Consider the following 15164-nt stretch of genomic DNA (forward strand, 5'->3'; position numbering starts at 1 on the left):
TTCATGTATCCTAGCTCATGATTGACATGACTCAGGATATAGAGAGAACTACAGAATAGTAATGTTTTTCATCATGAAGTGTTCCATGTCTCACTGGTAATGTTACAAAAAATATTTTATGTTCACAATAAACCTTCTAAAATCTGAAAAACTCTGAGTCTTAAAATGGCCTCAAGTCTTCACAACATATGTTGTGGACATGTGAAATAAACAGGTGAATAATCACACTACATTCTTGAGGCATAAAATTAAAAAAAAAAAATGTTACAATTCCCAGGAGAGGAGATGAAGCAAGAGCTAAAGCGGTCAGCAAAGAATCTTGAAGGAGGAGCAAGACAGGGTAACTGGACACAACAGAGGAGCTGGGGATGTGGAAGATACAACAGGACAGTATGGAGGTGGAAGTAAGCCAGAGAGGGTCAGGCCAGCTAGAGTACTGGCAGGGGGCGGGCGAGGGGGCAGGAGGAAGAGGGGAGATGGGATGAGGAAAACTTTGCTTTGAGAGGTGAGGGATTAAATTTCCACAAAATAGAAAAAAAAAAAAAAGCACAGAAAATTGGATTTTAATTGGTAAAAAAAAAAGTACACAATGAATGTGAAATTTATTGACAAGAATTAGGAAGAGACTGTATCTCAGAGATTGACCTGGAAATGACAACGCAGAATAAATTCCAGGAGAGTACTATTCCTGATAAAGAGGTCAGCTGGGAGGCGCTTGGTAGGGGCCAGGTAGGAGGTGAGGAGGGACTGGTAAGGTGGGCTTACAAAATGGCATCTGTTATTCTAATTTAGCTGAGTCTGAAAACTAGAAAGGATTTCTAGAAGCCTCTCTTTACATGTTCACTCCACATTTTGAGTATGACACTTAGGGATGGACTCCTGAAAATGTTTGAAAAGGAACAAACCCATCTGGATGTCCTTAATGCAGGCCATAGGTATCTCATGACGCATGGATTTTTATATTCCAAGCCTGAAGACAGACTCAAGTGGCCACGAACAAAAAATTTTTAAAACAAATAAACAACAACAACAAGTGCACTGTTCTCAATTGGAGTTTAGATGTTTTCACTTCACTTTCAACCCAAGAACTTTAAAGTCTTGAAAGTCGGCTACTTTAAGATACTTCAGTATTTCGCATCTGGTCATGCAAGTACAGTTCAGAAGCTAAAAAAATGTTAATTAAATTTTTTTCTCTATTAAAAGAACAGAGCTAAGATTTTGAAAATATAAAGTACCAAGACAAGGCCAGATGTCTTCTCTGATATCCTCTGCCAGACTGACAAGAACCATTTCCTTCAGTTGTCAAGGGGAAAAATAAAAAACTGTTCCTGAAACATGGATGTAGAAATCATTATAATTTTGAAGAGCTTCTCATCTTGTATACGTCTAATGGCTTTCTTTACTCTCTGAGAATCTTTCCACACTGTCCTTATAAAGCTAGTCAAGAACTGATATTTCAAATTATTTCATCTAACTCATGGTACAGACAGAACGGCAGAAGCAAAGTTTACTAAGTTTTCTTGGGCCTGTTATAAATTTCACTTAGAAAGTATGATGCATCCTGAATACATTCAGAGGAAGTATTAGTCACTTGATGGCCTCAAGTGCTAAATATATGTGAGCACTAATTTGCTATTCAAACTTTTACTTTATCCTTTCAGTGAGACTCAGAATTGGCTGGATTTAAAAACATGTGAAATCAATCTAATTAAACATCCTCTTACCTATTTTTAAGATCCAAATCATTTTATTAACTCACTGTATTTGTACAAATTATACCATTCTCCCAACTGTTTTGTTTTTTTTTTAATGAAGTATGTATGTAATACAGAGTTGACAATAGGAGACTTTGCTCTTAAAGAAAACACTAGACTCAGACACTTCATGAACTGACTAGAAATCACAACAGTAAATGCCAACTCCAATTCTCTGGCTGACTCAGCAGAGGCATCTGACTGTCATTAAACTTTGACTAAAGAATCTCACAGAGCCAATAAATCTGCTTCTTCAAGGGCCTTTTACTTATTTTAATCAATGGATTTACTACTTTACTATGACAGATAAAAATTTTAAGTAATTTTTATCTCTTTTAAGATTTTATTTACTTATTTGAGAGAGAGAGAGAGAGCATGAGCATCCACAAGCAGTGGGGAGGAGCAGAAGGAGGGGGAGGCAGGCTCCCCATTTGAGCAAGGAGCCCAAAGTGAGACAGGATCCCAGGACTTTGGGATCATGACCTGAGCTGAAGGCAGACGCTTAACCAACTGAGTCACCCAGGTGACCTTGTAAGTAATCTGTAGATATGAGGGATAACGTTTATTGAAATTGGATGCAAACTTTCCTTGCCTAAACAGTCATCAACTTTTGTGAAAAAATGTTACTTTTCAGTTAAGAAGTTTGCTCAAGAATTTTTAGTTTTTATAAAATTAACAACCTAGAAATTAAATGTATGTTGATATAGTAGTTATATCTATTTTCTTGACTGCTTTAATATATTTAGTGGGAGTATTTTCTAATTAATGTCATATTTTGATTCACTTTTGTTTTAGTATTTTTAATACTCATACTAATTTTACTCACCAGTTTACTTCTTATTTCTATATCTATTCTTATTTCTATTTTGATTTCTATTTCTTACGTCTACTTTTAAAAATCTCCAACTAATTATAAACTTCTTTGGGGCAAAGGCCTTGTAATTTTGTTTTATTTCTCAGCATAGTTTATAGCAGAATCTTTTGCAATAGTGAGTCCTCCAATTAACATTGCAAACTGACAGACTCTAATTGGAAATGGCCTTCTGGGACCTCCAATCCAGACGGCTAACAGAACATTTGCAATTTTCAGAATCAGACTGAATAAGCACAACAACCTAAAGGCAGTAGGAACAGGTGCAGAGCAACTGAAAGAAAACTGCTGGTAGCTATTCTGATTGTGTGCCTGTGGAATGAGGGAAGGATTCCAGTAGGTCCTCCACAAGTATCTCTTGAAAGGATATGTTCAATCAGTGGCAAATAGATAATAAGCAGCTCGATAAAGACAGGACTACATTGATTTAAAAGCAACTCTTCCATTATGTTCACTGAACACATCAGTGACCAGATATGAAATAGGTAATGTTTATGGGGAGCTAAGAAAAGCTAAGTCTTCTACAGACCCAAGGACATGCTTCAGAAACTCACTGTGAGAAGAGAATAAAAAATGAATTCAAGATTTGCTCTTCTCCAGAGATGAAATAAAATTTACCTTGAAATTTATGTTGAAATTATTGTTTAAAAGATGCTTTGTGATTATATAGAAAATCATATTAAAAATTAGTAAGTCAGCCAAAATATGTGGTAATCAATATTTTAATACTTACTCAGTGCAAAGTAACTTCTGATAAATGTTCTAAAAATACAAATAAGTCAGAGAGCTGTGTTGCTAAAATCCACCTAAAATCTAAAAGCTAAAATCCACCTGCACATTCTAAAATAATGTATCATTATAACAAGTTAAACACCCTTTCTTTATTGATGTGCTTTCTGAATCTCCCCCAAGGCAAACTCTGAGACAAACACTCAAGTGCAAGCAGTGCATTTGACAGTGTTCCCAGAAACACCAGTAGGTTATTGGAAAAGTGAGGGAAATAAACATAAGGAGTGCATTATTAAGCTAGTAACAACCACAAGGAATTAGAATTTAATTTTCCTGAGGAATTCTGGGATGGTGAAACGGCCTCTCTGAGTCATCCCATCCAAGGAGCAATAGAGCTGGGGTATTTATATACCAACTATCACGAATAATATACGTGTGTGTATGTGTGTGTGTATTATGTAGTATATATATATAATAAGTATATATTAAGTATATATGTATATATATAATATATATCAATATATATAATATATATCAATTATATATCAATATTTAGAAGTATATATAATATATAGAGTATATATTAATATGTAATATATATAAAGTATATATAAGTATATATATACTACATATATATTAATATATATATTAATATATATATTAAGTGTGTGTGTGTGTGTGTGTGTGTGTGTGTATACATATTTTCTCTCTCTCCCTTTCTCTCTATGGCCCATCCCCACTGCTCACATGGTTGCATGCTCTATCTCTATCTCTAAAAAATACCCACAATTTTTAGGGATAGAGATAGAGCATGCAACCATGTGAGCAGTGGGGGTGGGGCATAGAGAGAAAGGGAGAGAGAGAATATCTAGCAGACTTCTTGCTAAGTGCAGAGACCCTTGTGGGGCTCAATCTCATGACTCTGAGATCATGACCTGAGTGGAAACCAAGAGCCAGACTCAACCGACTGAGCCGCTCAGGTGCACTAAATTGGCTTTCTTAAGTAAACAATAACTACTTCTTTATACTCCAGTTGTAGCAACTGTAGACAAATAAAAATTGGATAATTTTTTTTAAGGACCGAATTTGAGTGAGGTACTATAAATACTGAGAATTCATCACAGAAACAAATTAACATCCTAGTGTTATATTCTTCCACTGAGAAACAGTCCTACCGCACACTTCACAAAAGAAGGGGAGAACTGAGAAACGAGAAAATGGACCAGCCTCAAAATGCATTAACATAGAGTTCCGGCGGGGAGAGGTCTCAGACCAGGAGTATCTCCTAGACTGGGGGTAGGGATAGTAAAATTAAGATCTAAGAAATCAGTGATTTTCCTACTGTATCCATTTCATGAATATATTAAAAAAATGGATTTCTTCTCTTTCACAACTTTCACAAGTTGAAGTGTACTTACTTCTAAGTCATTCAGATGTGCTGAAAAAAAAATATGGACTGACACATTTTCTGACACGCTCTATAACTTCATGAATACATTGTAGAAATGGAGAATGGATAGAAATAGTAAAAAAGAAGACCGCAATTAGGACAAGTATAACAAATATCCCTAAAACCTCAGTGGCTTAACCCAAAACAAAACAATTTCCTTTCATAAAAATTCCAATTCAATTGTTCCTACACTAATTGGTCTCCTGGGTAGCCGTCCTCTAAATGGTGACCCTGAGATTCAACATTCTTCCATCATGTGGCTCCAAAAACCACAGGATCCTTAGACACATTACTGGAGCCTGTATATGCAAAGATTCATAAATCAAGACAATGTGTGAAGAACTACATGAGATGTTTCAGGCACTCAGCCTGAATGTGACATATATCACTTCTTCTCTTACACCACTGACCAAAATTAGTCTCATGACCACAACTAGATGAACCAAGACTGAGAAACAGAGTTCATCTGTGTATTAAGGAAATAAACATTGGAAGAAAGAGTCTACTACAGGTCATGATTAATAGCCTGAAATTTAGGGATGTGTTTGTAGTATATTAAAGTGGTTTGATCTTGGTGTTGCTCCCAGAGAATATGTTTAGCAATGAATTAAGTGAAAAATAAGAAACAATAATATTTTTAAGTGAAATAGAAAAATACCAAGGGAAAAAAGAAATGAAAAACTAGGAAATGAATTCTATAATAAATATATTTTAAAATCTTAAAATATGTATGCGCAGATGAAAAAAACTGAAATTAAACATTAATAAATATATGATTCTACCTTTAGCATTACAATATGATCAGTTGTACAAATAATGTTAACAGAATGTCAATTTTCAAGTATGTTTTAAAAAATTTAACCACAAGATAGAGTCAAGAGAGTAAAATATTACTGTTTTAAATTTTTTAAGAAACCAAAACTAACAATTTTATTAGTAAGAATTCACATTTCTTGATTATAAGGATAATACCTCCAATTTACACTACATGGATCAGCTCATATCTATAGTAAAACTATGAATCAACATTACTAAAGTTTTTGGAAAAATACTGACAAAATTTTGCATGTTAAAAGAGTACACTAGAAGATAAAATGTTTGGAAATACCACATGCAAAGGATAATAAATTAAGTGGAAATAATGAATCTGTTAAAAAAAAAAAACAACAACCACCTTAGGGCATTAAAAGGCCTCAGTTTGAATATTCAAAATGGTCACAAGAAAGACAGAGTAGACCTATGTTTGCATACTAAAAGTTATAAGAGCCAATGCTATTTTGAAAAAAAATCTACAAACAAGTGTTGCAGAAAAAAATTGAAGCACTTTAAAAAGAGCTAAATTCTTGTTAAAATAAATACATTAACATATTAACAATAAGTTAACAATAAAACTAACATATTAGCAATAAATTAACAATAAATCAGACCCTCTCAGCATGATGTTGACATGGCCCTTGTCTTGGTAGGATTCTCTACATGCTTACCTCTTATTTTTAATGAAGGATATATTTTATAAGTTCTTTTATTAGTAACTCTAACACTGTTTGAAATGTGATTGGTCATGTGCTCCATGAGCATATAACTCTGATAAGTAAGTATTCTTCATCTGCAGCATACACAATGTTGCAAAATTCTGTCTTGAAATTATTAATAGGTAATTATCACGACAGTAACCCATTTTTAATAAGCATTGTAATTACCATATCAAACACTATTAAGACTTTCCAAATCTGAGACTGAGGTTTTGGGAGGAGGGGTGGAAAATAAGAAAGCAATGCTTGATGAGACTGACTTCAGGCATTAGTTTTCTTGCAGGGCTTACCTTCGTACCAGAATTCATATTTGTCATTCTAGCCCTTTTCCTAAACTTTGTTATCCAGAAATCATGCTGATGGGTCTAATAAAAATAAACCGAAACAATTCACTGTCAATAATTTTTAACTGTATAGTTTATGATTTTTCTTTCTAACACAGGTAAATTGTATTTGGGGAATAAATCAGTGACATGTCATCCTAATTTCCCACTAATTTATCAGGTAAAAATGTAATAAGTAAATCTAACAGACGGATGAAAAAAAAAATCACTGCTTGGTCTGAATGTAATGAAATGCAGCAATCGACTAAGTGAAATTAAAGTAGGGAATATGTTTCAGAAATAAGAAGGCTTACAAAATGTTTAATGGATATTGAAAAAGATTTGTCTCATGTGTGAACAGTGTCTGCACACATGAAAACTTATTAAGCTAATGCCTCTGAATCTAATTTCTTTTTGAATTAAAAATCATCTTTAATCAAACCCTAACCTTTAAAGTTGTATGACCTCCATTACCCTGTGAGCAATATAGTCATGGCTAAGAATAAGTGAAAGAATTAGGAGAACACATTCTCAGAAAACTGTTTAAATGCCCTCAAGAATCTCAAGGTAACAAATATATTTCAGTATGAAAACTTCAAACTTCCATGAGCCTGCTTTATATTTACTTATATATATACATTTATGTATATATTTATATCTATATCATATCTATATGTTTATATGTATAATATTTATATTTTATGTAGATATATAATTTGTATATTTATATTCACATAAATATATATCAAATAATTCATATAATTTTTAAAGGAGTGTAATCATTTATATAAATTGTGTATATGTATTATATATCATATATATTGCATATCTATTTATACACATATAAATTTCTATGAATATAAATTATTATACTCCTCCAAAAGTGAATCTTGGGGCTCTCAATGAATAGTTGCTGCTTCTTAGGACAAATGAAGCAGTGTAAGTATTAGGAGATTGCTGACTCTCATTAGTAATTCTGAAGTTTTAATTTTTTTAGATCTTAGCATACATGGCAGAGAATCATTCATTTGGTCTGAAAACGCTGGCAGTAGGATTTCAACACAATCTGGCAGCCCATCTTTCAAATTAAGCTCTCATTCCTCCTCTAATCCCCCCATTTTAGTCAGTATCCTCCCCCTCCCCCCGGACCCCCCCCCATCCTCCGGCCCAGGTCCAAATACAGTTCATTTAATCCTCTTCTATGCCTTTAATCAAAATGCTCACTCACTGTGGATTACCTCTGGCCTTCCCCTCTACTTACGTAAACTGTGTCAAACTCTTTTAAGAATTTGGTATTTTCCCTATTTTCCTGGCTAACATGTTAGCCTGTCACCATTTCATGGATGCTTGCGGAAGACCTGAGACTTCTGGGTCAGAGACAAAGGACGTTATTACTCAGATCTCCAATGGATATATAAGCCTTATGTTTTCATAGGTTCTCCTCCTCCCTCAATTTCGAGGGGGACGATCCGGGGGCAGCCCAGATGAATGCTGCACATATAGTTTGTGACACAGCTAAGGAATCCTGAGCCTAGGAAACTTCCAATCTTAAAAGTTCTGCTAGCAAACCTGCCCAGTCTTGGCTTCTGAGATAGACATTACCTTTATTATCCTGGTCAGGAAACAAATTGCTCTCTGCCCTGGAGACAGAAACTATCTCTAATATTAGAGACCGTTTGCTATACAAACACCCTTGAAAAGAGAGTTCAGAACAAAAACTGCCAAAAGACATGTAGAAATGTCATGAGGAATATTCTCTGAAATCTCATCCTTCAAACTACAATGTAAACCCTACTGCTTTTATGGTAAGAGTCCACAGGACCCTCTCATACCCAGCACTATACTTTCTGTGGCATTTGACACATCATTCATGTTGTGTGGTATAATTTATATTATTTATCCAATTGCTTTACATTTGTATTCCATTTAAATGAATTATTTATTTCGTGTTGTCTCTTTAAACAGTTTAAACTCAATGAAACTACAAATTATGTGATAATTCTTTTGTAGCCTCATAAAATTTAAGGGGATTATATTTTGAATAGCCACTTAGATATTTTCTGAATGAATGAAGAGTCAAAACTTATTAAATTTCATCCTAAACAATGTGCAAATAAATGGTAGGGGAGAGTAACCTCAGTTTAATCCTGTCGTGTTCTGGGGTAAAATTACTTAGAATGCCCCTTGTTATTGCCTATCTTTTACTTGTAAGATATCTTTTCAGCCAACTTTATTTCATGTCAGATATCAAGGAATATCAATTCTTATGAAGAATTCAAGAAAAATGTGAATATAAATCTAGTCTTAAGTTTTAGAAGACAATAATCTTCTGATACAATTTGGAGTGAAGTCAGTTTTGACATATTATAAGGGCTTCATAACAAGGTCCTCCAAGGCAAAATCTTCAAATCTATATTTTATGAATTAAAAAAATAACAAATTATACATGCACATAGTTTAAAAAGCCAAATAATTATACAAAACACAACCTCAAGTATTTCCAGTACCCAGAGGCAACCTTTTCTAATTCATTTCTTAATCAGTCTTGGTTTTGCCTTCATATTTCTAACTGCTACTTATATGCTGTTTTTCTTTTCATTTTCATATTGTCTTATTGATTTTTTCCTGTTCAAGAGTAGCCTTTACAACTATACTAACCCTTCTATACCAATCCTCTCTCTCCCATCTTTCTTATATCATACTTTTGGTTAAGTCAAGAGCTCTTGTTATCGATGGCTATGTAAGTATTCTGAACAGTTGAACCTTGTAATATATTTCAATTACATTTCATTTCATACAACTTCTTCTTTGCCTTCTGTCAGTAACATCTGTACTTCAAGTCCTCAATTGTGAATGCTTCTATCATCACCCCGTTATTAAGCATTCTGTGAAAAGCATGAAGTTCCTCTCTAAAACCAGGCAGCTGATCAGATGCATCTGCTTCATAAAAACACCCTTCACAGAGTCTCTTCCAGCTTCAGTCTGTCTCGGTTGTCCTCGAGACTCAATGCACAGCTATTGTCATGGTGTCTTGCTTCAATATTATCCTGGGATTCCCTTCTATATTCTCCTATACACAATCTCCTATTTTATTGTTATTATTATTACATCTCTTTCTCTTTTTTGATTTGATTTCTAGTTTTGGTGCAACATATATAAAAGTAGAGTCCTGAAAAAGGAAACAAAGCAGGAAAAAACTGGAAATTTTATAGGTCTAGAAATGTCTTCTTCTAAAAAGGATCTTCTTTGATATTTGGAAAAAAAGGAAAACACAGTGACTGGCTGTGTGAAAAATTCTAGGTTGGAAATAATTTTCCCTCCAAATTTCGAAAGCTTTACTCAGTTGTTTTCTTCCTGATTCCTATTGAGAAGACCTGTGCGTTTTAATTCCTAATTCATTACATGTGACCATATTGGGAAAAAATGAAAAACTTTTTGGAAATTTTTCAGATCACTTTTTCCTAGTGTTCTGAATTGCATATTGATGTGTTTTGGTGTGGATCTTGTTTATTGCATTATACTAGACACAAAGTTATTGAAAACTCATGTCCAACTATGATAGGAAATTTTCTTAATTATTTAAAAAACAATTCCTCCACCTCTATTTTATCTGTTTGGAATTTTTATTCAAATGTTAGATCAGCTGGGCTAATTATTTCATTTTCTTATCTTCTCTTTCTTGGTCTATCCCTTTTATAAATTTTGCTTTACTCTCTGTAAGATTTCAAAGTTATCTTTCATACTTTCTGTTGATTTTTATCTTATCATTTTTATTATTCCAAGAGTTCTTTTTTGTTTTCTGAAAATTCCTTGTTTTTAGTTTTCCTGTTTTTGTTACATACATGCAATATTTTCTTTTTTTTTCTGAATACTAATTAAAACAATCAATGAATTGTGTTTTATTTTGTATTTTGGCCCCCTGAATTATCTTTGTTTCCTGATTTCTTTTTCTTATTTCTTTTTCTGGGTATATTTCTTTTGTTTGAAGACTGTCTCAAATGTGGGGGTATAGGATATATTCACGTTAAATAGTTATTATGAAAGAGCATATTGATAGTTCTGTTGATCAATAGGAGGCTCTATTGTAAGTGTATTAGTTGAATTATTGTCGCCAAGTTCCATACTTGTCAAGATCCGTAGCCTTTCCTCCAGTTTATAGGTTTTCCTGGACAGGAATTCTCTAATATTCTGCCAGGAAGGCATTTTCAGAATCAAATGTGAGAAGAGACCATGTTGAATATGTAAAGTTTGACTTAATAACTGATTCATCTACAGTATGTTGCCTCCTGTTTCTGATGAATCCAAGTTTCTTAGTTCAAAATCTCTCCAATGCAACATCTCATATTAAAAAAAAATTTTTTTAATAAAAATAAATTTTAAAAATTCTGGTTTTCTGTGGGGATTGACTAGGAAGCTGGCAGGGAAAAGGAGGTGGTTAGGCATAGAACTGTTTGAGATGTGGACAGAGATCTGGATATGTAACTCTAATATAGACTTTCAGTCACTTCTCCTGTTTTAAAACTAAATTATATCTCACTCAAGAACTTAATGGCGTCTCCAGTTACTGAGCTTTTTAAGGATTCTACAGCATTACAGCATAGGTACGCTAGTTCTGTCCTTTAAATTGATGCCTTTGATTCAAGCATTCTTGAGTATGCTAAACAGTGGCCATTTCCTGATCTGATTCTTTTCCTTCAAAATTGTTTTTCCTTATCTCCTCTCCCATTCTTTCTATCCTGTGTTTGTTATTGTTGTTTTATTCCTTTACTAGTGTTTCAGCATGGGTCTAGGGAGAAGACATGAAGAGTGCATTAAGTAGAACTAATTCTACATGTTTCTGTCAAACATACAACTATTAATTTTCAGACTCTCAGAAACCATATCCCAGCAAATGAAAAGTTGCAATCAATTATCTTTTGATCAGAAATATTGTATAAATGACTAGGTCAGATTTTAGAAAAAAAAAGTAAATCACTATGTGGTCATGAAATTTGCCTAGTTATAAAATATGCTTTTACTAAGAAATTATAGCTCATAAAACCCTTGGAATGCTTTTAAAATTTAAAAAAAAAAATCATAGGTCATACAAGGTAAGGAACATAGTTCTCTGCCTACCTGTGATCTCTGTCAAATAAATAAATAAAATCTTTAAAAAAAATAAAGAAGAAGAAAAAGGTGGGTATAATGCAGACTAGTACTGAAATGGCTTCATAGTAAGAGGAGAAGAAAAAAAGTATTAAGTCCTTAAAAATGTCATTGCCCCCTTTCTATTTGATTTTTAACCCAGTAATATAATTGTTTAATTATTATTATTATTATGTATATAAATTATTATCAAACCTCTTGGGGTGGCAGTGAAAGTCACAATCTCTTATTCAAAACCTTTCGGGAATGTTTTTTAGACTATTTCAGATTTTCAAAAGATAATATAATATATATACCACGCATCACATAACATATCCAGCAGGCTCTGTGGCAATACTGTGTAATCAGATACATTATTTCCTGAGCAAAACACATGATTATTCAAACAAAGTAGGGTAAATAAAGAGCATAAAGTCTTTTCTATTTTTCTATTTGAGTAATTTTAAATCAGATGTTGCCACCAAACTAGTTCATATCAGGTTTTGCTGAAAAAAATTACCAATAAAGTCCAACAAAGCAAGTAGCAAATACACTCATTCAATTTTTAGAACTTTTTAGATTTTAGAATTGTGTTGAAGGTACTGAAGTTGTGTGTTTTAAAACTTCATAACCAAGGAGTACCTGGGTGGCTCACTTAACTGTCTGCCTTTGGCTCAGGTCATGATCTAAAGTCCTGGGATCGAGTCCCACATTGGATTCCCCGTTCAGTGGGAATCCTGCTTCTCCCTCTCCCTCCGGCCCTCCCCACTGTTTGTGCTCTTTCTCTCTTTAAAAAAAAAAAAAAAAAAAAATTCTTTAAAATTTAATGACCAAATCTGTAATAACAGAAAAGTACAAGTATGTATTCTAGAAAGTTATATTATACAAGTGTGTAATTCATTTAAATTAAATTTAGTTTAATTAAAAATTATGATATGAACAGCCATACTGTTTCCCAGAGTGACTATTCATATGAAACTTTTAATGAAATCTTGCCATTTGCAATAACATGGCTGAAACTAGAGAGTATTATGCTAATGAAATAAGTCAGTCAGAGAAAGACAAATACCATATGTGGAATTTAAGAAAGAAAAAAATGAGCAAACAGAAAAAGAGAGAGAGAGGCAAACCAAGAAACAAACTCTTAACAATAGAGACAAACTGATGGTTACCAGAAAAGAGGCAGATGAGGGGGTTAAATTGGCGATAGGGATTAAGGAGGGCATGTATTGCGTGGATCAGTGGGTGTTACACACAAACAAGGACCCATGGAACACTACATCGAAAACTAATGATGTACTGTATGGTGACTAATATAACATTAAAAAAAAAGGAAAGAAAAAAGAAAAAAAAGAGGGCACTTGTGATGAGCACCTGGTATTGTATGGAAGTGTTGAAATGCTATGTCATATATCTGAAATTAGTATGGCACTGCATGTTAACTAACTGGAATTTAAATAAAAACTTTAAAAAATTATATATGGGGGCACCTGGGTGGCTCAGTCAGCTAAACACCTGCCTTTGGCTCAGGTCATGATCCCAGGATTCTGGGATCAAGCCCCACATCGGGCTCCCTGCTCAGCTGGGAGTCTGTTTCCCCTCTCTCTCTACGCTTTCCCCCTTGCTTATACATACTCTCTCTCTCTCTCTCTGTCAAATAAATAAATAAAATCTTTTTAAAAAAATAAATAATTACATATGAACAAAACTAGTAAAAACAGTGTTGTTGTTGTTGTTTAAGTATACGTAACTGGAAATATTTGATCAGGAGAAGGGCCAGAGGCTATACTGTGGTGAGATGGTGTATGGGTGTGACTGACCTGTGTGTGCTGAGATTAGCACGCAGGATACAGGTGCCTGAGTTACGCCAGGGGATGACTAAGGGGTTAGAAGGTGTTAGAATGAATGGGAGAGGTCTTCTCTCTCATTCTTTCCAGGAAGGGAACAAGCATCCAAGTGCATGATAAATCACACAGGCAGCCCTGCCATTCACTTCCCAGTCACCTGCATAACTGAATGAGATGGTGCAACAAATTGCAACAAATGTTACAGTAAATAAATCATGTGTAATTCCAGTCACCTTCCTAAATATACAATGCTTGTCCCACACTGCAAAACAAAGAAAAGGGACACAATGAAAAATAGAAAAACAGGAACTAAAACAGGAACTGCTCACTTGTTACTTATGTCTGAATTACTTTGAGAAGAGCAAAAAAAAAAAAAAAATTTATTCTAAAAGTAGAGAGTTAAAAAAATGCAAGTTCTCATCAAAAGGCAGTGGAATGATGGATTTAAACCTGTGCAAAAGAACAAACTGAATGTAGGCCCTTGATTTTTTTTTGGTGGGGAAGAAGTTAAGGAGACCAAGAAAATTTTAAGTATATTTGCTAACAGCAAAAAGTGGAAAAATGAGACTAAGGACCAAAATAAATCAACAAACACTTCCCAGGTGGCACAGCATTGCCCAAGGTACTGATTGCCTTCAAAAACAGGTGGATCAAAAACAGAGTCTACCTAGAGATTTTGGTCATTCACAAGCCAATTCAAATAGTACCTTGTACATGGTGTGCCTTTACAAAAACAAGAACAGCTAAATTCATACAGAGGTAAAGTTAACAAAACAAGTTACAGTATGAATTGTTTATTTTCCTTATGCAGTTATAAAAATGCATTTATATACTTCTATATAAAAGTAGGAAGTATATACATTCAAACCTAATGACCATTGATGGGATCATCAGTAATATTTATTGACTTCTTGTTACTCTGGTTCTTAAATATTCTATAATGAAAATGTATTACTTTCACATAAATATTATGAAAATTCCTAATGGAGACTCTTTATTCAGTAAATATATAGTAAATGAGCTTTTGCTATCTTACATACTTTTTATCCTCAACTAAACAGAATCCTATGCTTTGGAATAAATCATAGGTTTTCTCAATAGATAGAAAAAATGGATCTCAAGCTGTAGGACAGAAAGCCATAGTAGACTTAATTATAGTTTTCTGGGAAAGTTACTTACAGTATACATCCACTCTGATTGACTTTATCGCTGGGGACCCCAAGCCATTCTCTGCTTTACAGTAATACCGGCCTCCTTGGTGACGCTGAATATTTGTAATCCTCAAAGTCTCATTGAAGACACTTGAGTCTTGGAATCTGTCAGAGGCACTTCCTGCTGTTTTGGTCCACCTGATCTGAGCAAGCATCAACAGAGATTGTTACTTTAGGTTGGTTTTCTCAAAGAAAAATCAAATAGCCATTACTCATTCGAAGAGTCTGCTTTCGGAGATGCTATATGCCATTCCTGGCAAGTTATTGGGAAAAATTTTAAATTTGTATGCACAATTGAATTAAAAAAATTTGACTGCAAGGTC

General features: G+C 33.8%; 1 protein-coding gene across 1 annotated transcript in view; it reads right to left on the minus strand.

Annotated features, from left to right (window-relative positions):
• Window positions 1–15164, minus strand: part of MDGA2 (MAM domain containing glycosylphosphatidylinositol anchor 2) — an 844384-nt gene that overhangs the window by 386921 nt on the left and 442299 nt on the right. Inside the window, exon 3 of the mRNA XM_059373141.1 lies at window positions 14817–14984. Coding sequence (XP_059229124.1) covers window positions 14817–14984 — 168 coding nt within the window. The remainder of the gene's footprint in view (window positions 1–14816; window positions 14985–15164) is intronic.

The sequence above is a fragment of the Mustela nigripes genome, chromosome 13 (assembly GCF_022355385.1).
Source record: "Mustela nigripes isolate SB6536 chromosome 13, MUSNIG.SB6536, whole genome shotgun sequence".
Lineage (NCBI taxonomy): Eukaryota > Metazoa > Chordata > Mammalia > Carnivora > Mustelidae > Mustela > Mustela nigripes.